Here is a 26,893-nt window from a genome sequence, read left to right as displayed (position 1 = left end):
GGGCCACCAAAATGCAGTCGCAGCCCCTTTAATTGGTGGGTCACTCCCCCCATCCCCAGGGTTGCCAGGTGTCCAGTTTTCGCCCAGACTGTCCGTTATTCAGGTCTCCCCGTCCAGTAAAAAAAACAGAAAATACCGGACATGTGAAGTGTCCAATATTTCCTATTTCCCTCAGACGGAAGCCTGACAGGGACAATATGCGCCTGCGTGTCTAGTGGGGTGGGCGAATGAGGAGAGTGGGGCCATTTAAAGGCACAGCACCCTTTTTTTCCCCCCAACAACTTTGGTCTCCCCCCAGGGTGTTCGGTATTTTTTGTTAAACCATTGGGCAACCCCTACATTGGGCACCAAGCCAGGAAAAGCAGAAAATACCAGACATTTTATGTGTCTGGTATTTTCTCAATTTCTTTACTGGACAGAAGGCACAAATACCTGACCATCCAGTTCAATACCAGACACCTGGCAACCCTAGAGCAGAGCGTTGGGTGTGTCTGTCACAAAAGCTTTGGGCACCATGTAACCGCCACCAGTAGATCCCTGCAAGTTTGTGGATGTGGCTTCAGATCCACAGGGGTACATGGATCTTTCCATGGATGATTTTATCAAACATCAAGCTACGACTCTGGTTCTAGCAAGGGTTTTCTTTCTAATTCCAACAGAAAGAGCCTTCCCCCCAAAAAACAAACCTTCCTCTTCAGTGTTTGTACAATTAGACAACTCCAAAGGGAAGGAGGAAGCCCTGGGAAATTATGATCCTCCCCTTGCCTAGAAAGAGAACTGCAGCAGGGCACTGGGTCCCTTCTCCAGGGGGCAGAGCACTGAACTTTAACTCTTCCCTAATTATCACCTACTAAGCCAGCAGTGACTTAGGCTCTTTAAATACTCTATTTTAGGGCTTGTTTGTCTACATGGGGAAATCTACCAGTGTAATTATACCAGTATAATTAGTCACATGGGTGATCACTTATTCCATATTTAAAGCGTGGTGTCACATTCACTGCAGACACTGACAGCTTCCTGTACAGAATTCAGCCCCACCATGGAAAGGCTGTCAATTCGGGTTCCCTCAGCCAAGAGAACCACCTCCACTTATTGGGGCCCAAGTCATCCAAACTTGGGATGGGAATGACCGAGACCAGTTTATAGATATGGAGGAGGTACTTGGGCCTCCAAGGAGAAGGGGAGGGCCACTCTGGGCTGTATCAGGGGAAAAGGTTGTCCTGGAGGTCTGGGCACCTGCTCTGATTGTTTCCAGGCCTGTCCTACAGACCCCTGAAGACTCTGACTCATTTCAATTAAAACTCCCTGCATGATGCCTCTCCTGCCTCAGACCCTGTCAACCCACAGATGTTGTAGATTTTATCCAGAGTGTCTTCCCCTACAGCTGCCAGACTGAGGACATGGCTGCATCATACTCATCTGGTTAGCAGGTGCACTAGCCCTTTACTTTCTGTTCAGTTACTAGATCTCTCAGCCCCAACTCCTCCCAATTTCTGTACAGAAGCAGCAAGGGGAAGCACCTTCACCTCAAAAGTTCTGCTTCAATCCCACCTGGTTGGGGATTCAGCTCTGGCAGCTGGGTACCAGAGAGCAAGGAACAGGAAACCATAGGAACTGACAAGTGAGAGGTGACTTTGGAGTGGGTTTTCTCTCTCACAGGAGGGCTGGACTGACCGAAGATTTTTCCTTTATAGTACATACCAAGCCTCAGGTTAGGCTTCATTTCAAAGGTCAATCTAGGTGATCTAGGGCAAAAACCACCCTGGTCCAGCATAGCGGAGACACAGCAACTTCCATCAACTTGGCTAGATCTGCACAATCACTGCAGCATAGGCAGCCCCTCTGCAAAGCACCACTCTGGCTCTGTAATGTTATGGCTGTGCAGATCACCTGGCACTAGGGGGAGCAGCTGCCCCGGAAGATCCTGTTTTCAGGACTGGTCCAGTGATCAGTTTACACACAGCCTCTGATCAAATGAAAGAGAGTGGAACTGACAATGATCTATTAACAGGCCAGTCCCATATTCTCCCCTCAAGAAAAGCCCATCCACCCCACCCCCATACATACAGCAGTCCCTGAATTGCCTTTTTCCCTCAGAGAGACCCCCTGGGAGACTAGAGAGAGGCCCTGTTCCTGGCAGAGCTGTACTCATTGAGCCCACATGATGCTGTTGGAGGCTACATACTGGACTTGCTCCAGGAGCCCTGGTTTCCCCCACTGTCTCAACAGCAGTACTGGGGCCTGGATTCTGGCAAAACTGGGGATGAGTGGGAGAGACCCAGCGTTGTGGGATGGCGTGTGGGGAAAAAAAAGAGAAGAAAAGGTATTGAATGAAACACCAAAGGGGAAAGGAGGAGTCACTCTGGAAACGTACATTGGCATAGCTGAGTCCCTCAGGGGCGTGAAAAATCCAACCCCCTGAGAGACCGAGCTACACTGACCTAACTCTGAGTGCAGACAGCACTAGGTTTTTCCCTAGACCTAGCTATTGCCTCTCAGGGAGGTGGATTAACTACAGTGATAGGAGATGCCCTCCTATCAGCATAGGTAGCGTGTAAACTGAAGTGGTGCAGCTATAGCATGTCAACACAGACAAGCCCTAAGTCTGTCGACCCGAGGCCGTGGGTTGCAGATGTCTCTCAAAGGGCCCACCCCCCCTGACAAAGGAAAGGCCAGAGAAGAGAGAACCCTTCATGTAAACATTTGCAGGGGCCAAAAAATGACCAGAGGGCAGAGACAGGCTCAAAGGGAGAGATCCAGAAGAGGACGGCTAACAGAGCCCTCCACACTGTGTCCACTGCTCTGAGGAGTCACTGGCTGCCTACTGGGACTGGATAGAAGTATGACTAAGGGTCAGGGAAATGGCTTCACCTAGCTACCTCCTCCTAGAGCAGGGTTAGTCCCTGGCAGGCCGCTGCCGCTATATTACCTGCACCTTTGTAGGTACTGGTGATCACAGCTCTCATTGGCTGTGGATTGACATTCCCAGCCAACGGGAGCTGCAATCGCTAGTACCAGTGGAGGTGCAGGTAAATATAGCAGTGGGGACCCACTAGGGACTAACCCTGGCAGTCCGGATCCAGCCTGCAGGCTGGATGGCTAGAGTGATGGATGGCTGCCTGGGGTGGAACCAGCCAAGAGAAGGGAGATGAGGTTGTGTTAGGATTTGACTGAGAGATGAACACAGATGAAGACTCTTCTGAGTGGGCTGGGGCCATAGCCCTACCTACAACAGCATCCTCCCTGGCGAGCTGAGTGATGGTATAATGATCTGCAAAAGTGTGCACTGAGGACCAGGTGGCTGTCCTGCAAATCACCACGATGGGCACCTGGGACACAAAAGCTATGGAAGAGGCTTGCGCTCTCGTGGAGTGCACTCTAATGGGCAGGGCCGGAACCCGCGCTAGCTCGCAACATGTCTTGATGCAATCTGAGATCCAGGATGAAATACTCTGAGCCGACACTGGCTGACCCTTCATCCTATCAGCTAATGCTATAAACAGTTGGGGGGACTTGCGGAAGGGCTTGGACTTCTCTAAATAAAAAGCTAAAGCATGCCTCACATCAAGTGTGTGTAAAGCCTGTTCCATCCCAGAGCTATGGGGCTTAGGGTAAAACACAGGGAGAAATATATCCTGGTGAGCAAGACAGACACCACCTTGGACAAAAAAGCTGGGTGGGGGCATAGCCTGACCTTATCCTTAAAGACGACTGTATATGGGGGGTCCACTACTAGGGCCCTGAGTTCTGATACTTTCCTGGCTGAGGTAATGGCCACCAGGAAAGACACCTTCCAGAACAGGTGTAGAAGGAAACATGTGGCCAGTGGTTCAAAGGGAGGACCCATAAGCCTCGAGAGCATTACATTTAGGTCCCAGGAGGGCACGGGCTCACACACCTGAGGGTAAGCCCTGTCTAAACCCTTGAGGAACCAGTGCACTATGGGGTCTGAGAAAACGGTCCTTCCCCCCGAGCCAGAGTGGAAAGCCAAGATGGCTGCTAGGTGCACTTGCATGGAGGAAGGAGTCAGGCCCTGGAGCCTGAGCCCCAGGAGGTAGTCTAAGATAACTGGGACCGGGGCCTCCAAAGGGGGGACCCCCTTATTACTGACCAGATCACAAACGGTTTCCACTTTGCCAGGTAGGAAGACCGAGTAGGGAGCTGGAAGCGTTCTAAGAGGACTGCCTGGACCTACACCAAACACTGCCTCTCTGAGGCCATTAGCCATGGAGCTTCCATGCCATGAGGTGCAGGGAGAGGAGGTTCAGATGCCGGAGTCTGCCGAACTCCTGCAAGATCAGGTCCAGATGCAGGGGGAGGGCCAGAGGCCACTCCACTGAAAGGGCGAGGAGGTCTGGGAACTAATGCTGACGAGGCCAGGCCTGGGCTGTCAGAGTCACTGAGTCCTGGAATTCCCTGACCCTGAGGATTACTCTGGGGATCAGTGGGAAGGAGGGAAAAGGCCCCGAGGCCAGAGGATCGTCAACACATGTCCCAGAGACCCCGGGCTGTGCCTGTACAGAAAGCAAAACCAGGGACATTTCCTGTTGACATGGGTGGCAAACTGGTCTCTGAGGGCAGATGTAACCCTCTCCATTTTCCACAGGTGAGGGTTTCCCCAACTGGACCTTTTGTACCCCTGGAAGGACCTGCTGAGGTGATCCACCAGCTCATTCTGAGCCCAGGGGAGGTAGGTGGCCACCAGGTGAATATTGTGAGCTACATAAAACTCCCAGAGAAGGAAAGCCTCCTTGCACAGGGGATAGGAGTGAGCACCACCCTGTCTATTTATATAAAACATTGCAGCCATATTGTCAGTCAAAATTGAAACGCACCTGTTTTGGAGCCGCAGTAGGAACACACCACAGGCATGGCGAATAGCTCTCAACTCCCTGACATTGATATGGAGAGAGAGATCCACGGGGTCCCACACACCTTGCGTCTGGAGCTTCCCAGCCCGTGTCAGGAGGCGTTCATCACCAGCTGAATGGACGGGGAAGAGGTAAGAAATGGCATCCCTTTGCAGACCACTTCCTCGCACAGCCACCAGTCGAGGGATTTCAGCACGTCCACGGGGACTGTCACCACCGTGTCCATATGCTGAACAGCTGGGTTGTAGCTCCAGTGCAGCCATAGTTGAAGCGGTCTCATTCTGAACCTGGCGTGCCGTACCACGTAAGTGCAGGCCGCCATAAGCCCCAGCAGCCTCTTGCAACAGCAGGCTGTTGTGGTGGGGAACAACTGTAGTTGCAGAATAGCATCCCTCAGTATCATGAAGTGCTCCGAGGGCAGTGAGGCTCTGCCCTTTGTTGCATCCAAAAGAGCTCCCACAAACTCTATCGATTGAGTGGGAACCAGGGTGGACTTGGCCTCGTTCAATAAGAGACCCAACCTGAGGAACGCCTCCCTTACGAGGGATATTCAAAAAAGGGAAGAAGGACGATCCAGGGAACTATAAGCTGGTCAGTCTTACCTCAGTTCCTGGAAAAATCATGGAAGGAATCCATTTTGAGGCACTTGGAAGAGAGGAAAGTGATCAGGAATACTCAGCATGGATTCACAAAGGGCAAGTCGTGCCTGACCAATCTGATTAGCTTCTATGATGAGGTAACTGGCTCGGTGGACGTGGGAAAGTCAGTGGATGTGATATACCTTGACTTTAGCAAGGCTTTTGATATGGTCTCCCCAACATTCTTGCCAGCAAGTTAAGGGAGTATGGATTGGATAAATGGACGGTAAGATGGATAGAAAGGTGGCTAGAAGGCTGGGCCCAGCAGGTAGTGATCAACGGCTTGGTGTCAGGATCATGGTCAGTTTCTAGTGGAGTGACCCAAGGTTTGGTTCTAGGACCGGTTTTGTTCAATATCTTTATTAATGACCTGGATGAGGGGATGGATTGCACCCTCAGCAAGTTTGCAGATGACACGAAGCTAGGGGGAGAGGTAGATACACTGGAGGGCAGAGATAGGGTCCAGAGTGACTTAGACAAATTGGAGGATTGGGCCACAATCTGATGAGGTTCAACAAGGACAAGTGTAGAGTCCTGCACTTATGATGGAAGAATCCCAAGCATTGTCATAGGCTGGGGACCAACCAGCTAAGTAGTAGTTCTGCAGAAAAAGACTTGGGGGTTACAGTGGATGAGAAGCTGGATATGAGTCAACAGTGTGCAGGCATGGCCAATCCAAGACTGTGCCTGGTTAGACTGGGCCCTAATCCAGGAATGCAGCAGAACAGGTAGATGAGAGTAACCACAATGCTGCATAGCCCCCAGGGGTTGAGCTTCTGGCTGTGTAGTGTGGAGGTCATTGGGGAAAAGGAGGTGACGGAGATCACAATTGTCTTAATTGTTTCTTGCACTCCCTTGTCTGTCTGCCTCCAGGTGTCTCTCCCTGAGATTGTAAGCTCTCTGATGCAGGGACTGTCTCGGTTGTATAGCACCTAGAACAATGGGGGCTGAGGCCAGGCCTGTACTCCTAAGTGCTACTGAAATACAAAAGCAGCAAGCAAAGACTCAATACATCCCGCTGCGGTAAAAGCCTTCAGATTGCCTTGGTAGTGAAGAAAATTGTTTCCAATTCCCATTATTGGCCAGTATTAAAATCATCTGCCCCTATGAGTGACAATGATGCAGGATGGAGAGGTAGGAAGGGACATCCTTGCCAGCTGCTAGACTGGGTAGTGCAGACCTCCTATCTCAGCCCATGATTTGGGAGAGGGTGATGAGTTTTCATCCACAGAACTGAGGCCTGAACTCTCATGGGATCTACGGGCTGTTTTGCTTAATTTCCCCTGAAAAGGTGCTTCAAAGTAGAAAAATAAAGCTCCCCCCACACCGTGCTGTTTCCAAACAAGCTGCAAACAGTAATAGGAGGAAAGCCCAAAGCAGGGTTACAGGTTGGAGAATGAGGACGGCATTAATTCCAGAAGAGCTAACAGACACAAGGTATTAGTCCGGGGATTTCCACAATGATAAGAACCGCAGAGGACTGAGTCAAATACAAAAATCATCATCATTTCCAGATTGGTTGCCAACATGCAGCAATGTGCAAGAGGCAGGGAAGCTTGAAGGCTAGGAATTACTCACTGCCACACAAGACTCCATTTCATTGCTTCGCCACGCCTTGCAAACTGGATATTCTTTTAATGCATTTAATGCCTGAACAAAATATTTACTTCCAAAGGAAACCAGATTGTGTTGTTGGCTGGAACACAGCATTGCTCTGTGTAGTGTTGCAAACAAGCTGAATATTTCATCGTGGGCTGTCTCCTATTTGGGTCATGAGTTTCTTAAATATCAAAGTCCTGAAACAAAAACCAGCTGGAGATGCAGTTAGAGAGTTTTTTAAAAAGCCCATGTTGAAACAACAGATCAGCAGATAGATAACATTCACTGAATTCTTCATTGTAGCCATGAAGGATGCTTTTATATTTAACCCACAATCTAATTGTTTAAGGTTGTTTGTTAATTTATTAAGTAACTCACTGAGAATCTCTGAGTTTACAGCCGAGGCTGATTTAAAAGTTTGTTCTATTTAACACAGATGTGTGCAGAGATTTAATCAGTCTCCTTGACTAGGTTATCATTCAGTGCAGCACAAGTCTATCTAGATTCTGGGACATGTAATTCATCTTTGGTAAAATGTCATCAGCTTCTATGCAAGGTGACAGATTGTAGATGCATAAACAGTGGCTATGAACTGATTGCTTTACAAACCTCCTGCCAAGTTCAACCTGAGAAAATAACTTCATTCAAATCCAGGACCCCTTCTTATTAAGTGAACTCTACTTCATTTCCTGCTGAAGTCTGACTTTTCAAACAGCTCCTGGCTGAGAGACCAAATCCAGTAAGGAAAAAGGCTGGGCCATAACCTTGCTTAAGTTATTTAGCCAACGTGAGAAATCTGCCCCTACCAAAAAGGGAGTGGAGGCATCTGACAATGGTTAGTGGGGTTTAAAGTAATGTTTGTAAAGGGCTTTGAGGATAACTCTCTACTTGTTGCAAGAAAACAGATGAAACGTTCTTATGCATAGAAAAGAATCAAAGGAGCTACCTTCCTCCCCAAAACTGTTAAATGCTGAAAGCCCTTGCTTCCTGAAACTGGAAAGTCACAAAGGCCGTGGAATTTGGCTGGACTGCAATTTGGCTCAGAAGACTTGAGAAGGGTTAAGTTTGCACATTCCAGTTTCTAATTGGACTCCATTTTGATGTTTTCTTGCCTGCTCTTGCTGCACTTTATGGCATGTCTAGATGGGGAAACTTTCTGGTGCAGCTAGAGGAGAATAACTGTCTCTCTGTAGCTATTCTGGTGTAACTGCCCCCATGGACAATACTCCAAAATAAAAGTTACTTTATTCCAGATTAATTAATTACTTCATTTCGAAATGGCTCTGCTCCAGAACAGCGTCCCCACCCAGGTGAGTTGTTTTGGAATAGTTAGAGCAGGTTATTCTGCTACACTTGTGCCAAGTAGCTTCTCCCATGTAGACAAGGGCTTATTCATAGCAGCACCAGGGATCGGCTTCCTAAAATGTTAAAATGATGGGAAGTAGAAAGGATTTGCTCTTTCTGCTTCTCCCCCTCCCCCGGATTGTGCCTCAACCAGGGGAAGCTAGGAACCGTTTCTCCTGTCCCAAGAGATGGGCGTTTGTAAACACTGCAAAGAGAAGGAGAACAGGGACAGAGTACAGGATGCTATGGAGGTGGAAGCCAGAAATGACTCAGCTCCATCACCAGCTCTGATTGGCACAATGAGCTACAAACCACCTCTAAATTAATCTCCCTGGCCCTTCAATGCAGTGTACACTCAGACTGAATACACCTGCTGCAAACCCATTTGCTACATTTGTAGATTTGAAAAATCAGAGTAGATACAGCAATCCTTCCAGCACCTTCCCAACAGAGAGCAGGCTGGGGCAGTGCAGACACAAGTAAGGGGCCAGCCCCTTAAGAGGAAGAGAGCTAAGGCAAGGTACTTCGGCATGGCAGCGCTGAATGACAGCACCTAGAAAAAATAATCACAGGAACCCTTCAGCAAACCAGATAGCCTGAACTCAGCCCCTAGGTGCCCTATACAATGGATGGGGGCAGAACCCTTTCTAGTCTGACCTCCAGTGCAGCACAGGCTTCCCCAAAATAATCCCCCCCCCAAATAATTCCTGGAGTGGATCTTCTGAACACAAGCACCTGGTCTGCATTTAAAATGGATCAGCAATGAGGAATCCACCATGACCCTGGATGTATTTTCCAGTGGTAAATTATGCTGTTAAATGTTACATCTTATTTCCAGTCTAAATCTGTCTAGCTTCAAGTGTCAGCCATTGGACCATGTTAGATCTTCCTCTGCTAGATGGAAGAGCCCATTATTAAATATCCCTTCCCCCACGTTGGTACCTATAGATTGTATTCAAGTCATCCCTTCGCCTTCTCTTTGCTAAGCTAAATAGGTTGAGCTATGTGAGTCTACTGCTGTAAGGCAGGCTTTCTAATCATTTCCTCATTTTCATGGCTTTTCTCATAACCCTCTCTGATTTATCAACATCCTTGAATAGTGTATGCCAGAACTGGACATCGGATCCCCACCACAGGTGCAGCAGTGCCAACTATAGAGGTAAAATAACTACAGGCAGTCCCCGTGTTACATGGATCTGACTTACATCAGATCCCTACTTACAAACGGGGTGAGGCAACGCCGCACTAGCTGCTTCCCCCCAGCAGACCAGGGAGACGCGGAGCGGCTTTTCTCAGCAGACACCTCAGCTTGAGGATAAAGGACTGAGGGAAGTGAGGTGTGGGAGAATAAAACTGAGCTCTGGAGAAATGTTTGGCTAGAGTTTCCCCTACAATATGTACTAGTTCCGACTTACATACAAATTCAACTTAAGAACAAACCTACAGTCCCTATCTTGTACGTAACCCGGGGATTGCCTGTACTGCGATTCTGGTTTTTTGATCGCTGGATGCCATTAACCAGAGCCAGGAGAGAATGACAGAGAATCCTTCCCCTCCTTTATGCTTTACATGTCTTATTTGTTTGGGCTGTACCCTCCTTCCTGCAGACACTTAGGAAGTGCATGTGTGCTGCTGCACTTTGCCCTGCCCGGCCTAGCGCAATGGCATTCTTATCTTGAGGCTTCCGGGCACTATTGCACTACAAATAATCATGTGCTCAATTAAACAGGCACCTAAAGCACAAATCAGATTACAAGATCCATCACCGGGGTGGGGATTCATTAGTGCATGTTTGCACAGTGCACTAGGGACTAGGTTAAGAACATTGGTGCTGCTGTTGAAATGTGGGCAAATGCCTGACCTAGAAAGCAAACAGCAGAATTTGCCTTGGATCACACATCAAGTGCCAAAGTGAACTTTTCTTTTATTAAACAGGTCTCAAAATGCAGCAGTCAGAATCTAAAGGGCCAAGACATCTTCCAACTCTGGCCTTTATTTGCTTCGGGTCTGGTTTCAACGGCCAGGAACACCTGTTCTTTGTGAGCCTTTTGAATGAGTGACATCATGAAACAATCTCTGCATTAAAATCAGCTCATTCTGCCAACACAAAGTAATCTATGTAAGCAGAAGAATGTACCCTAACTCACATGAGTGTGTTTCTGCACGCAATCCATGGCATGGATAAAAATGGATGAAATTTTGGGGAATAAAAAAACAAAGATCAAGGTTTCATTTAAATTGGATTTTAAAACATTATTTAAATACTCCTTTTAAAAAATAAACACATTTAAAATGAATTCTGAATACAAAATGTGCTAAGGCCTATGCTTATAATAACGTCTTTAAATATTTAAGTAAAAATAAATAGGCTGCATCCATGAGCCTCTATAAACAAATCTGAGTTCAAGGCTGCTTTTCTATGTAAAGAAAGAACCCAGGGTAAAAAAACCATTAACACTGAAGGTCAAGTCTGATAGAGAATAGGTCGAGTGTGGCATTAAGGACTTGATCCTAGAGTGAGATGGTGGAGTGGGGTGTATGTGTGTGGGGGGAGGGGGAGAAGTAGTGTTTCAGGAGCTGTGGTATTGGTTGCAAGAGACTGGCAAAGTCATCACAGGTATTGATGTCCTGGCCTGTGACACCATCATGTATCACATCAGGATTATCCATTGAGCCTTCCTGCATGGTGTCTCACTCCTATTTCATAGCTTCTCGCTATCTGAGATCTGTTTGGCTCTGCTCTCAAGCTAGGGATATTTATAACTCCATTCAGTCACCATTTTATAACATACTAAAAATGTACAATTAAGAATATACAATTATGTAGCTCCAAATTTTCATAAGTAAATGTGTATAGTTATAATGTACTCCGCTGGGGAGCAAAAGCATACCATATCTAGTGTAAAGGTTCTATTCAGTTGTAAATCCACATCTTTTAAAGGGTGGTATCATCCAATGAGAATGCACCTTTCTTTAGAAAATAACTGCAGTACACATGGGAAAGTTGCATAGAACCAAGGCTTTCCACTTGTGGTTTAAATCACCTTGGTTTAAAAATCAGTCCACTCCTGTCATTCCTGGGAGGAAGAAATAGAAAAAGAACGAGCTATCTTGCCTTGCTTTCGAGCAGCTAGTGGAAAATTCTTAATGGTACTGGAAGGGAGCCTACAGGGCAAATGAGGAAGTAGATAGGGTTGGATTTAAAAGATTCAGGCATTTAGCTTTTGGGGGAGAACGATGCAAAATAATTCTGTTGCGTTTAACCAGTGTGCCGCTCCAATCAGGTACCTTGGGAAATACCCGTCTCTCTCCACAGCAAGGGTTCTCATCTCTCCCTGTTTGGTACTTCCCACAACCACCCTGTGGTGGCTACAGCCATGACCTCCATGGAGGGGAAACTGGGGCCAGATCTCTGCTACAGAGGTTTGTCTGTATAGCTGTTTGCCACACTCCCCTGTCCCAGCAGACAGCCATGCTGGCAAATTCAGCAGAGTTGACTGACAAGTGCTTCTGTGGGCACAGCTATTGTCTTTCAGGGAGGTGGTATTATGACAGCAGAAAAACTCTGGCATATGTACCTTTACAATAGGGAGCTCTGCCCCATAGATGTATCTTTAAAACCTGGGAAGCATGTAGACTAGGACTAGCCCTCTGAAGCTATTTAATAGATTCCTGGCCCCTCTGCTGCAGTTAGTGAGGGACCAGCACCATGTGTTCAGCCAGATCTCTGCAGATGTTCCACAGATTGGAGTCTGGGAACCTCTGCAGCAGACACACCAGATAGATTCTGGGATGCCCAGATCTAACACTGCTTTTCTGTTGGGCAAGATGGTGGCAATTACATCAATGCAGACCAAACTCCTTTTGCATGTATTGCTCAGGCAGTTAAAGGTAGATCTACTTTGCATCTTTCTTGCATGCCTCTTCAAGACTGGAGATGGAAGCCCTGCCCCCCTCTCATCCTCTGCCCATTTCAGGTGATCTACTCCACTTTGCTGGGGGGGTTGTTTTATTTGTGACGCTCTTGCTTTTGCTTCCTACCCACCTCCAATAACAAAGCCAAGGGAGGGAGAGCCCTGCTAAATCAGCCCCTTCGTAGCTTAGCTGTTATCCCCAAATTCATGGAGGGATTTAATGGGTCGATTATTTGTATTGTGGGGACACGCAGGAGCCTACTGCATGTGGTACTGCATATCCACTGCTTCACTTCCATCAGTAAGGAGATGCAAAGAACCCCAGGATATATTTGGGAGGCAAAAACAAAACAAAACAAAAAAACCAGTCCAGGATCAATAAATGAAGTACCAAAAAAACCTTTTATTTTCCCCAAAACCATAACATTTTGACATTATATTGATTTCCACTTATATTTGTTATTTCTCTACATTAGGAACCAGATACAGAAAATACAGACACGATCTGCTGAATCAAAGACGGCACAGTATTCCATTAGAAAAGAAACAAAAAACTAGAGGAACAAGATAAAAATGGTGAAAATAGTCATTCCCTCCAGCCCATCAACTTTCCAAGAATCATCATCAAAATAGAGTAGTGGAAGTAGCTTCTTTCTACACGCACTTCTGCTTTATGAAAAAAATTAGATTTTCTCTTCTTTAGATTTCAAAAGTAAAAAAAATGTTAAACTATCTTTCAAGCAATTTTGGAAATTTGCATAGACCCATTCCCTTTCCAAAAATATCTGTAATCTCTCTCTAGAGCATCTGAATATAAATCAAGTGCGCTTTTCTTCTGATCTCTGAGCTCAATTCACTTTTAAGAGAATAAAACATGATCTCTCTCCCCTTTCCCTCACATGAAAAAATATGGGCTTTAACAAACATTTTCTTATGCTCTCAAGGCAAGTAAAAGGATCAGCTGCACCTCCAGCTCAAACCTTCTCCCAAGTTCTTGGTTTCCCAGGTTTTCTATGCTCACTCCTTCCCAGGGGGGTAGGAGTAACAGCTCCTTAGTGCTGTGGAGGAGAATGGGATAGGACTGCAGAGGAGGGCTGATGGAAAATGCAGCTTGAAGGCTGGGGTGGGGGGTGAGGACTTTGCAGGATCAGCCCACTAGGTAGAGGCGGTGGCTTGTAAATGCCACAAACACTAGCTACCAGGGTAGTGTTTGTGGGAACAAGCCCTGAGAGACCAGCCCTGTCCACAGGACTGAATCACTGGAGCAGCAATTCCCTCAGTGTGGGATTGGGGAAGAGAAGAGGAGCAATGAACTAGTTAGCAGCTCCTGAGGTAAGGCAGCTAAGGGACAGGGGCAGGGAAGGTTCGCTCAGCTCCCTCTCCCCAGGAGGGGAGCCTTTCACCTGGGTAATCGAGTCTCAAGCGTACCTGCAGTGAGGTTTCCCAGAGGTTGTGAGTGCAGAGTCCAGCTGCACAGCCATGAATTTAAAACAAAACAAAAAATAAAATCAACTCCTCCTATTAAGATTTTAATGCAACAACTTTCTTCAGGTCTCAGCCCAGTTCAGAACACTCTAAAACCCAAAAAAAACATTTAAAAAGGGCTAAACTTTCCCTCCAGAAGGTGACACTAAAACTGACTGTCCTTAACTTGGAATCAGGACAGCATGAAAGCTCCCATCTAAAGTGCCAGTCATAGAGGAACTAGAGGTTTTAGGCCATCCTTTCCCCATTCCCACCTCGGGCAGAGCCGAGCCAGTCTCCTTCTCTGACTCATTTGGGGGGCTGTGCCTAGTCACGACCTTCCCATCTGCCCTTCCCAGATATTTCTTTAGTTTACAATTTCTTTAAAAAAAGTTAGTAAAAAAAGATACTAGGCTGAAGATCCCACGCTTTGTGGTGGGCTTCCAAATAGAAAGCTCTTGAAATGTTAATCTGCTGTAACGGGGAGTATGGGATCCAGGCCATTCCAACTTGGCCCATGGGCTGAGGGCAGGAGGCAGGGAATCCAGCTCTGCTCCCCTGGCTCAGCCCAACTTAACCCTCCTGCTCTCCTGCAACTGAGACCAGGGCCTACACCACTGATGAGGGATGCAAAAATCTCACCATGGGGCCTTTCCTTTGTTCATTTCTGGATCCCCTGAGAAACAGACAATTGGGGGAGGAAAAATTACCTCCCCTTTACTCCCCCAGGAATAAAATACCAATGAAACAATGACAACATCACAATGCAGTCAAAGAATACCAGCCTGCTGGGTTTATAAAACTTCAATAAACTTCAAGGAAAAAAAAAAGGAAACTTAACCAGTGGTTTGAATTTGACAAACTCACAAAATATTCTTTAGCATCCCAACTAGCAACAAATACCGGCAATGCCACAAGGAAAAAAAGTGCTTGCAAGATACAAAGCTTCCGGCCAGGCAGCAGATCTGCTGTCCAGACAATCCCAGTGCCAGCTTAGACTCCCTTGATGCTCCAAAATACACACGCAGCACCAGGCTGCGGGACTGCTGAGCATCACTTGGGAGTGAGGATGCAAAGCTGGAATTTGGTGTGGTATGCAGAAAGACCACTCTCTCCTTCCCCCTGGTCCGAGCCCTGTTCTGACCAATCAAAGGTTAGCTGAACTATACACGTTCCACAGGACTATAGCTGCGGGCTCTGAGCTAAAAGTTGCCAACAAGCCAAGGTCTGCAAAGTCATCAACAACTGCCAGGGAACAAGACCCAGAGGCACCAAAAACCTGTCAAGAATTTAAAGAGCAGAGCACTGAGCTGCTGCAAAGACAACAATCTATACAGAGGCTGCAGCTCTCCAATGTCTCAGGATCAGAGGTTAGGGTTGCTTGCCAGCCTGGTGATGGGAGGACACGGTTTCTGGAAAGCTAACCTGCTCCCCCCCTCGTCTTCCTGAAGGAGCTAGTTCCCCCTTCACTCCAAAGGGTGTTTTGTGACATGTCTAACAGCAAATGTCCCTCAGGGACCAGCTGTCTCTCGCCAACTGGAGCCCAGAATACAGGCTCTTGGTTCCCAGCCACTGCTGAAGTAACAAGAGGGAAGCAGCTAAACTGACCTGGCTTTGGACTCCTTCCTGTATTACTTGTCCCCTCTCAAGCCATTGAGCTGCTGCTGCAAGGTTGCAGACGAGCCAATTTCCAAGAGTGTGGCATGCCCGCAGTTCCCACTGAGGTCAATGGGAATGGTGGGTGTGCCTCTGTCCACATGGAAAACAGCACAAGTTACTGCTGGAGGGGCTCCTGTACTGATTGGACCAGCCAACCCAGTCTCTTTGGCAGCAGCTCTGGAGGGAGAGGCAAGCAACCCATGTCCCCCTTCTCCAGCCCCTTGGAGTCCTAAACAGTGTAAAGCCAACCCCTACCTAAGGCAGCAGAGCATCTCACCAACCTGCTACCCAGTGCCAACCTGAGTGGAGAGGAGATTAGAATTAAAACGCACGCAGGTATGACAAAGACAGACTCAGTGAGGCCTTGGTCCAACCAAGAGCGCTTTCCTACGTTCAGCCAGAAGGTTGGACGGGCCTAGGCCAAGACTGGTTAATTTCCTCTGAGGGAAGGTAGGTGAGCTAAAGAAAAAGTGCACACCTAAGATGCTGTCTGCACAGCTACAGCAAGCAAAGAGGAACTGGAGGGTCCGTGGCATCGGTAGCTAGAACCAGCCTCGCTACGCTGCTCACTGAATCAGCACCCAAGCCTCCTGTGCTTGTCAGACTAGAAATCCAGGCCCCTTCAGTCTTGCAGTCTTCGGCGGAATTGCCTTTCCCAGCAGCTCACTTGCGTGTGTTCTAGTTACCTAGGGACACAACCTTTAATCCTGAAAAAAGCTTGGCCATCATTAAGAATTTCACACACAAAAAGATCAATTACAAATCTCTTTTTCGACTAAATGGGACAGCGTGTTTGTGTGTGAGGGGATGTGTGCACACGCACATGTACATTGCCAGTCACCTGGAGTGTGCTGTTAGTCAAAGTGCATGGCTTCTGAGTGCTACTACAGGACAACAGCAAAGAAGGAACGGGCACCACATAGAAATAGCTTATAGGCTGAAAGCATCTGTACAGCAAAAGCTGCAAAGGCAGCCTGCAGGGAGCTGAAAAAGGCTCACGTCTTTTCTGCCACATCACGCCAGGGAAAAGGGCAGTTAACATGTCAGGCAACTGCAGAAACTAGAAAAAGCTGAAGCATGAAAAGATCAACCAAGACGCTTAAGCCTGCTGCATGTCAGACCCAGAGTTAGCACCCCGGGAGGGGAGGAGAATGGCTGCCATAGCCAGTGCATTTAGCCAGTTCTTTTTGCACTCGTTAAAGCTTCTCCTCCACATAGGAGGAAACTGGCTTGACAATGGCTTGCTTTTCACACAGCAAGAATTGCCCACCAGAAACAGTTCCGTGACTGGCTCTGGCTGAGAAAGACAACCGTTTAGATACTCCTGCCATGACATGAGAGACCGTCACAACCAATCATAGCCCCTGTTCAAGGTACATACAGAATCTCTAAAGTGCTCCTGCTAATAGCAACCGAAGAAAGTGGCCTCCCATGCCCAGCAGTGGAAGTCAGTACTGCAGTTAGTTTTGCTAACAAGCGGTAGCATTTAACCTTTAACATCGAGCTCCATCTCAGTCTATTTTCTGAAATGCACTTTTGGGAAACGTTTCCTATGAGCAGATGACTGGGGGGTTGGTTTTTTTGATTCATTGCTCAGTAAAATGATGCCATCGGAGGTGAAGTTTCCTTGCCATCCATAATGTAGAATCAGCGTAATCAAGTATCTTGCAAGCGGCCAGCTCGTCATTTCAACCACAAGCTGCTCTCCTGGTTTGTCAGTTCTGGTTACCCCCTTCAGTGGTTTGAAAAGTTCACAGTGGTACAACCCAATGATTTGGAGTGGAGAAGTCCCTAGTAAGGAAGCAATGCATGGAATGAGGGACTGGGGAAGGGAGGAACATCCTCCAGCAAAGAAGCGGCTTCCTGACAGACCCTTAGATCTGCAGGGAATTCGGGGGGTTTGGAAGCATTGCGATGAATGGGGAGTTAATGCCAAGTCAGGAAAAGTGCAGGTTCTGGAGTGGTATGGTCTCAGAGGAGTGCTGCAGTGCAAATGTAAGGGGAGGGGTCTGGAGAAATCCCTTCTGGAATGTTGCATGTAGAGAGGTAAAGATTGGCATCCATGTGGCAGAGGACGGGGGAAGGAGTCTGTTGCCAGCAGGTCTACCCTGTTCTTCACATTTAACGGGTTTCAATCACCACTGGCTCATAAACTCCAGATGAGGCCCTGCAGGAGGAAGGAGAAGAACAAGGTCTTGTATTTACACTTTTAGATTAACACAGAACCCTCCATGTAGAGCTCAGAGTTCAGGATTTTTTCCAAACAAATACAAATATTGAAAATAGCTAACCCAGCCTGCATAACAAAAGCCAGGCAGGCAAATGGCAATCAATATCCCAAGGCTGTTCAGAGAACCGGCTGTAACACACCTTTCCTTCCTGCGAGAGATGAAAGTGGCTAAGCAGAGGACACCTGGAAAGGCTCCAGAGGGGAAGCTGTCTATTAGAGCAGGGTAGAGGTTAGCACTCCAGGGCTCTAGCCGTGGCTTTGCTATCGACTTGGTGTAATTTTGCATTAGACACTTCACCCCAAACTCCACTCATCCTGGTGCTTGTACGGTTTAGTGAATGTAAAAGGTTTTGAATTTGTGATGAAAGGTGCAAAGCAGTATGGAAAGACTGTATTTAATAGCAACTCTCCTCCAGGAGGAAGAGGAAAGCATGCTGCGTAGAATGGAGAATTAATTAGGCTTTGTGGTTTTGCTATAATCCTGCAGGAGGCAACAAAGTTTGCCAGCCTTGAACAGGCTTTGAAAGCAGAGAAAAATAGATCATTCCCCCGCCCCCGATGTACACTTTGACACACCTTCCCTCTCCCCTTTTCTAAGCAGTCAAGATCAAATACCCCGCCAAGCTTCTGCTGAACTCTGAATACACACAAGCACAACTGCATCCTGTGACTAAAGGGATCCCAGGAGTATTAATGTGGGAACCAAATCATCATGATCTTCAAAAGTCTCTTCGCTACTGGTCTCTTCATACCTGTTGCCCAGCTGAATCCCGCTCAGTGTAGTTGTGCCATCTCTGCTCACAAACAGCCTCAGGTTACTGTCTGCAGACAGGGGGAGAGGAAGAAAAGACAGTGAAATCCCCAGGTGTCTCCTATGGGCCATGTTACACACTCCCCAGCAAGCTAACAGAGCTATTTTATTCCATTTCTGTCAGCACGGGTGTTTTTAACTCTTCCTCTGATGGTTGTGAAGCTTCCTGGAACTCCCTCGCCTCCTTGCTTTAGGAAAGGCTATTTGGGCAAATCAGACTTCGCAAGAGTAAGCTTTTAAAAACAACGTTTTAATAAAATATGGTTTTAGTTTTGATGGCCAGTTTTAAAAAACTTCTAAACCATGTCATGAATTAAGGAATCCTTAGTATCATTAAATACTCAAGAGACAAACATTCCTCTGCAGGATTTGCAGTCTCATCATTATACCACAGTGAAGGACCCCTATTCTGTTCTGTCTAGTTTCCCCCCCAGAGAGTGGAGTGCAAATTCATTAATGAAGCATGATAACCTGTTTTTAATCATCCAAGTTGACAAAGGCAAACAATGGTGTGTGTGAGTAATGAACAGCAAATTAGATTAAAGTTTAGAGTTCTAGTAAATCTAAGCTGTAGTTTGTATAACAGATAAGAAAATTAGTTTAAATACTTGTTTTTTTTAAGAGGACTATTTGAAATTTTCCATAAACTGATCAATTAAAAAAAAATATTGGTTTCAATTCCTTTAAAAAGAGTGACACAGCTTCTCCCCCTACATCCCTAGAGTATTCATAAGAGTCTTTTGGTCAGGCCACGTGCCACTATGTTTAGACCGGGCTGGGGAACCTAAGGGCCAGAAATCCAGCACTGTGGTCCCCCATGCCCCTCCTGTGGAACTGGAGTTGGGGACAGGACCCTGAGTCTCACTGGCCAGAGCCAGGCAAGCCTGGGGCTGGATCTGACCCATGGACTCTGCCTGGCAGGGGGAGGAAGTGAATCCGTGTACTGCTGTTTTCCTCTCCCCATTGAGCAGGGGAAACAGTAGCACAGCAGAGCACTGCCTGGAGGCTTTCCCCCCCCCACTGCTCTAATTGGCCATGATCATGGCCAATACAGGCAGCAGGGGGCAGTGCCTGGAAGAAGTGGCGCAACAGAGACATGTGTCTCCTTGGGGAACTGCACCAGGTAAATGCCCCCTCCTGCCCAGACTCCCCATTCACAGCTCGCTCCTGCTTCCTATCTCCCACCCACACCCTGCATCCCACCCTGCTGTTGCCCAGACCCCCCCCATCCCACTCCGGCACACTTCCTTCCACCCATGCCCCCCCACCCCATCCATTCCTGCAGCACCCCATCCCCACTTTGCTCCTGCACCCTACCTCCTGCCCAGCTCTTTCACCTCAGCTTGCTCCTGCGCCCTCCTAGACCCACAAACCCCCAACCCACTCCTGCAGCCTCCTGCTCAGACCCCATGCCCCAAGCCTGCTTCCTAGCAGACCCCTCCCACACACTGAACCCCTCATTTTTGGTCCTCATTTGGGAGCTACGAAAGCAAGGTGGAGGTTTTTTTTTTTTTGCTTCTCACTTGTGTGTGGCCCCCAACTGATTTTTCTGTGGGTCAGTGGCCCCCAACTTAAAAAGGTTCCATGCCCCTGGTTTAGACCCATCCTTCTTCCTCTGTGGGCGCACACACACATGCACACACACATGCACACACACATGCACACCTCTCCCACCACTTTCTCTTCAGCTTTGCAGCTGCTGTTTATGGGCAAATACCCTCTTGCATAGCATGGGAAAAAGCATGCCCAGGAGCTACCATCAGAGCCAGGCAGGAGGGTGATGCAACTGAGCAGTGATATTGACAACACACAAAATGCTGTCAAAAGTGAACATGGACAAGAGCAGGAGTGTTTGCCTCTCAGTTGGAGATACCTGTAACGGTAGCAAGTACACTCTGATTTCAGTCAAAAGTAGTTACAAGGGTGTGGGGGGTGACCAGTGTTCCCTCTGCATGGTGGCCGCAGTTTCACAGGTGATTAATCAGCCCTGCCCAGTCAGTCAGCTCCCTTCAATGAGCCCGGAACCTTAGACTGGGTGGGGCTGATTAATCAGTGACGCTGGGCTGCCCCAGTGTACAGGGAACACTGGAGGCAACATCGGGTGATGCCAGAGTTTGAATTAAAGAGGGTGATGAATATTGCTAAGGTGGGAAGAAAAGCAGCAAGTCTCCCCTCTGTGCCTTGTACCAATCTCACCTTCAGTGTTGCTGACATCCGTGAAATCCTGACTCTGCATAATTTTCTCCACTATGTCATCAGCATCAATTCTAGTATCATCCACCCAGGTTGGGTGACTCTCCACCGAATCCTTTTTCCTTCTGGGAGGGAAAAACAAACGAACAAAACAAAACAAAACAGATTCAGTATCTCAGTTCAGGCTGCTAGCGCTGTGTCCTTTAGCTGTAGCCTCTTCCTTTCACGATATAGCAACAGTAAATTTGAGACCATAAATGTAAAGGAAGAGCAAAAGATCCTAGGCTTCCCCCATCCAGAGAGACATCATCCTTGTACTGTTACTTACCGGGATGACCTATCCAACAGGAGGGCTGGTCTTGGGGGGCGAGGTGGTTTCTCTAATTTGTGGTCCCGCTCTCCCTCAGGACACTCCACTGTCAAACTGAGCCCCCCCGAGGCACTGCTGCTGGTGGACGTATTCCGGCGGTGGGTCAAATCAGACATACTGGAGGAGCGAGAGTGCTCCGTGCTATAACCTGTGGATAGAGACTCATTACCAACCAAACCTACTAGCCCATAGCAACACAGTGCAAATAGCTAAGTCTCCAGGTCAAGCAGGGAAGCTTCACTGAAGAGGCGAAGGCCCTCAATCCACAAAGGAGAATTACATGGATCTGCAGTCATCACACAACTGAAAGTTCAGATAGAAGGCTCAGGAGCAGCTCTGAGTCACAGCCACTCCTCTGACCTACTCTTAGAGGAAGGTACCCCAGGAAAACAGATTTAGAGATCTGAAGACCTGCACTTTCCTGGTCACAGTTGCCAAAGTTCAGCAAGTCAACAATTACCAGAGATTTTGGACTGCTGGCTGGCATAACTGGAGTTCCGTGAGTGCCCTGAGTGGAACACTTCCTCTGGACTGGACAGATTCTGGTCTGGTTCCTCTGGAACACCTGTCAAAAAATGGAGCACTCGCATTATCTCTCTGCCAGACCATTCACCACTTCCTGCAGAAAAGCTGGATGGGATGTTGCTGCACTCGGCCAGGGAAGGGCAGTGCAGTGACTCTGCTCTGATACATGCAGTTCTAGAAGCTGCCAGGGATCATTTACGATAGTAGTAGGGAAAGGCTGTCAAAGCAGTCACCCCTTTCAGTGGCTGATAGGGTGCCCAACTCTGGAATTAACAGGGACCTCCAATCTCTCATGCCCACGGAGATGATGGGTCAAGTCTAAAGCTATTCATAAGGGATCAGGCTCAAACCAATAGCAACTTGGCATGCTGCAAGGATTTTCAAGTGACGAGGGACAGAGGGGTGGGTACAAAACCCCAAAGGGGCAGGATTCTCAATGCTCCTAACAGGGAGGGAAAGGCCAGGAGGTTGTGGCAAGCTGACTGACAGTTAAGGCTCTGAATCAATTTGCCCCTCATGTTCACAGGTGTCAAGTCGGATGTAGGACCTGAGTCACAGATGGTAAACCCCAGACTGGAACTCAGCCCATGGGTGAGACTGAAGCATGTCAGACAGATATATGGGGTAAAACAAGGCAAGGACAGTAACTCCTTCCTGTTAGCTGCTTTTCCCATTGTTATCCCCACTCTTCTGCTCTCCTACGGGTGAGTTCCAACATCATTTACATCACCTCTGAATGTGGCCTGAAGAGTCGGTGAACCCGCTAAATTTCCCCATCCCTGCCTGTGTGTAAAGAGGCTGTAAGGGGCATTTTTGGTGTCTTGGGTAGATCTGTAAGCCAGGTTTTTTTTTTTTGTTTGTTTTTTTTAAAAAGGACTCATTGACCTTTTTCTGCACCCACTGAGGGGAACTGGGTAGCTCCATATTCTGGTGCGATGTGTGTTGGTCACAGTATATTTGGAGCCCATTCACTTTGAAGAGAGGAGCTACGGGAGACTAATGTCCTTGAAAAATGGCAGGTTAAAATCTCTGCTTTAGCAGCTGGAATGAGGCCATTAGCTCTCAGGCTCTGTAGCACTCAAAGCAGCACCAGAACTTTTCTAAACATCAGCCTGAGCAAACCCAAGTGCAAAGTGGTGAACAGTGTTAAAGGTCATTCAATACAGGAGAATCCAAAGTGAGGGGCACCTTAGACTGGATTGCAAGCCACACATTAAATCAGTCCCTGGAAGCAAGAAGAAATGGCTTTTTCTCCTCTGTTAAGAGAAAGATAAGTGCTACAGACTTTCATGTTCCCCCTGCTCAGCTACATTGGGATTTCTTCAATTTTAGGATAGGTGATGAAGAGCATAACACACAGAGATTCATGAGCCTTTCACAAAGTGATGTATCAGTCTTGGGAACAGAGGGCCTGTACCTGAACTGAGAATGGTGGGTCTTGACTTGGCCTGGCGCACTGCTCCGATAGTGGCTGAGCCACTGGTGCTACTGGTAGTCCCCTCGCCCTTACAGGTCAACTGCAGGGAGGAGTCTTGTCCCGGAATGGCAATGGATTTGGCTGTGGAAGGAGGCCTGCAATAGCCAAAAGACAGGATATCAGACACAGATTACCCAAGCAGAAACAGCAGTTTTAAGAGGTGACTGACTAACAGAGCCCTTCCTTCTTGCTTCCTTATGGGGAAGGATGGAAGTCTGCAAGACTCATACACTAATCCAGTCACCTCCTCAAATGTTTTAGATAAACTAAGCAGAGAGCACTCCTTTATGCAAGGAGTTTGTTTTGCTTCTCCTCTGGGTCGTCACCATATTTTTCTACATCTTTCTTAAAAAGAACAGACACCAGAACTGTTCACTAAAACTTAAAATCTTTGGAACCATGTGCTCTCCCTGGACATTACTTCAACATTATGTTGCAATAACTGCTTGTTGTGTCGACATGGACTACGTTACATTGGAATAACATCAGTTTTTCTGAAATAATGCTGCTGTGTAGACATAGCTGAAGGGACCTTGAGAGATCATCAAGTCCAGTTCCCTGCCCTTGTGGCAGGACAAACCATCATCTAGATCATCCCTGACAGATGTCCATCCAACTTGCTCTTAAATATCTCCAGTGATAGAGATTCCACAGTCTCTCTAGACAATTTATTCCAGTGTTTAACTACCTTGACCATTAGGAAGCTTTTCCTAATGTTCAACCTAAAGCTCCCTTGCTGCAATTTAAGCCCATTGCTTCTTGTCCTATCCTCAGAGGCCAAGGAGAACAATTTTTCTCCCTCCTCCTTGTAACACCTTGTTACGTACTAGAAACTGCTATCATGTCCCCTCTCCGTCTTCTCTTTTCAAAACTAAACAAGCCCAATTCTTTCACATTTCACTCATAGCTCATGGTTTCTAGACCTTTAATCATTTTTGTTGCTCTTTTCTGGACCTTCTCCAATCACCATACTCCAACTGACGCTTAATCAGTGCATAGCAGAGCAGAAGAATTACTTCTCATGTCTTCATGGTTCATCTCATCTGCTCATTTGTATCATTAATCTCTTGATACAGTGAACATTTTTGGAAAATGTATATTAAGTGTCAGATGCTACTAACTGGCAGTTCTAAGAGTTAAAAGGTGACCTTGAACTTGTACTGAGAGAAGGAGTTCTATATCTAGAAATGCTTTTCAAACACCTCTGAGAGCCAAATGTTTTCTCCACTTTACAGATGAGTGAACAAGCACAGAGAAAATAAGTGAACCACCCACGTCATACACAGTCTTTGGCAGAGAGGAAGCTAGAATGCCGGAGCCCACATTCCCAGTCATTAGCCTGCTCCCCTCCCCCCACAGTACTTCTGGAGAAGTTATAAAACTGCCTATGTGATCTATGGATAAGACGCACATGATCATATTCGCACGTCACTGGGTTTTATCAGATCTAGGCCAGTTTAGGATTCTGCACCCTTTAGGGAACAGCGTTGAGGCCAAAAACCCATCAAATGTTCCAAATAAGTCTATTCTCTAATGAACTAGGACCCAGAGCAAATGCACAGGCCCAGTAGGAGTGGAAGAAGATTGAGCAACTCACGTTTTGAAGCAGGGGTCCCCAGAGAGCAGGGACATTCCAATTATGACCTAGGGGAGATGGAAATGATACATGTCGTTAGGAACTGCCAATTCCACCAAACTAGTCAGTCCTCTGTAGGGATATCAGCATTGGGTCCTGTGACTGTGAAGGGGGCTTAGGAACTGGGAATTTGCACAGCACTTTGGATCAGCTGGACTGCCTTTTCCTCCAACACAGAAGTAATTTTAGGGGATACAGCAGGGCATTATTTTAAGCCACTAGTATCACTATGCCAAGACATATCAACATCTCAAAAGATGTTGCTATAGCAGCTCCAATGGAGCACTCAAGACTTTCTTCCTGTTCATGTTTTAGCTACAGGCTGTTATTGGAATGCTATTGTTTAACTGCATGTTCGTACACATCAATCCAAGAGTGACTGCTCTGTGTGGAAGCAAGAAACTGCTCATCTGGCTCCAGTCTGGCTTTGGGAAGGTGCTGCTATGCTACACATCCCAGCCCACAAGGATGCAAATGGGAAGGCTGGGAACAAAATTCTGTACCACAGACTGAGGCAGGATTTCTGAAGAATGCACCAAACTCTAGGACCCTCCCCTGGGGACACTATGTACCTTTAGGATGGAGTTATCTTGCCGGGTGTTCTTGGTATCATACCCTTCCAGCAAGCAGCATCGGACAGTGAATCCAGAGCCAGCAAATTCTGCCAGATTCAGATCAGCAAAACCCAGCTGTGGCCAAGAGAAGACAGAAAAAAAGCTCAAGAGAGACAGTGCATCACACAAAAAACCATCTGAGAGAATGCGTTTGTGGAACAAGGCAGAGGTCTATGCAAACCACTGTGCAATTGTGGTTACATTAGTATCTACTCTTGAGGATGGAAAAAGGTGAACATTTAGGAGCCTGTAGGAAGCCCCTGAATGGAGGAAGGAATCACACTGCTAGCTCTGGGCAGGACAGTGTTAACCAGCCTGCAGTTGTTGCATAACCAAGGACGCAGAAGGCACTCAGGTCAATGATGTGGAAAAAACAGAATCACATACACAAACATAAGGCGGCACTCTATGTACTAAGGCATCCCAGAATGCACTGGAGCCTGCAAGCCAAGAGATGAAAGGATCTCGTTTTAGATGAAACTGACACACTGTTTCTGAGAAACAAGAACAAGACTATCAGACAAGCAAGCTAGAAGTTGCTTGAATTGTGAATATCCAGTTATAAACCTCTGGCCATTCAGTAATACCCAGACCCCCTAGATCTTAGCCATTCTGAAGGCATGCACCTGGAACAGCATTTCCTCACCCCTGTAATGGTTAGTCAGCCAACAGAAAGTTTGGTAAACAGGAAGGAAAAGGAATGTTTTAGGAGATTTTTAATCTTTCTAAACCTTAGTTCTTTTCATAAACTAGAAAAGAAATGACACAGGTTGAGTGAGAATGCAAAACAAAATATAAACAGAGCAGACAAGAAGGAAAGCAGCAAAGTAAATACACAGAGCAAGTGTGTTGATAGGGGAACATCTAAGAACTGAGTAAAAAGGAAGCATTTGTGCTTCTCTGCACTCCTGGTCCTTTGAAGATTTGTTATGATCATAGTCCAGGTGAGCGTGTCAATCAAAGAAGCCAATATGATTGCTCATATTCTCTGCATTTTCTGGTGAAAAGTGCTCTCTTTGATCCATTCAGTCCAATCAGAACCAGCTGCAGCCTCTGCCCTGTCGATGCGTTTGAACAAGTTACACAACTGCAAGTGAGAAAAGCCTTGCACTCTTCTATGGGCAGGCCTCTCTCTCAGGGAATACAATGTCAGCTGTTACACTACAAACTGCAATATAGATTCGGGGTTTTGAGCTTCTTTTAGGAAGGAGCACAGAGCCCGGTTGCTAAGAAAGCTATCTGGGAGCAGACAAGGAAACATTTTCTCATCTTGTGAGTTTTCTCTTGCCACTGGAAACAGCTGAGTGGGGCTCAGTTCAGAATTCCCGTTTTTATCTGACTCTTACCTGTTGGCAAACAAACTCCACTCTCTCTTGCAGGCCAGCAGCTTGACACTCAAAAGGGACAATGCTATTCCTTCTGCTCTTGAATAAAAAGGCTGACCCAAGCTCATCAGTGGCTATTTCTACACCGGTACTTCACAGCACTGCAGTTTTCTGGCTCAGGGGTGTGAACTTAGGGTCAAGCACAGCAAATTACAGCGCTGTA

The 26,893-nt window shown here is 47.1% G+C and overlaps 1 protein-coding gene across 1 annotated transcript in view; it reads right to left on the bottom strand.

Annotated features, from left to right (window-relative positions):
• Positions 1–12,749: 12,749 nt before the first annotated feature.
• The window catches only part of EEIG1 (estrogen-induced osteoclastogenesis regulator 1), a 60,395-nt gene continuing 46,251 nt past the window's right edge, over positions 12,750–26,893 (bottom strand). The window contains exons 5-12 of the mRNA XM_006136328.3: positions 25,304–25,420; positions 24,693–24,739; positions 23,036–23,190; positions 21,554–21,658; positions 21,052–21,241; positions 20,727–20,848; positions 18,472–18,541; positions 12,750–17,656 (exon numbers count right to left, since the gene is read on the bottom strand). Coding sequence (XP_006136390.1) covers positions 17,611–17,656; positions 18,472–18,541; positions 20,727–20,848; positions 21,052–21,241; positions 21,554–21,658; positions 23,036–23,190; positions 24,693–24,739; positions 25,304–25,420 — 852 coding nt within the window. The 3' untranslated portion in view covers positions 12,750–17,610. The remainder of the gene's footprint in view (positions 17,657–18,471; positions 18,542–20,726; positions 20,849–21,051; positions 21,242–21,553; positions 21,659–23,035; positions 23,191–24,692; positions 24,740–25,303; positions 25,421–26,893) is intronic.

Source organism: Pelodiscus sinensis, chromosome 23, assembly GCF_052426305.1.
Source record: "Pelodiscus sinensis isolate ZL-2025 chromosome 23, ASM5242630v1, whole genome shotgun sequence".
Lineage (NCBI taxonomy): Eukaryota > Metazoa > Chordata > Testudines > Trionychidae > Pelodiscus > Pelodiscus sinensis.
This window is presented reverse-complemented; position numbering and strand designations above follow the sequence as displayed.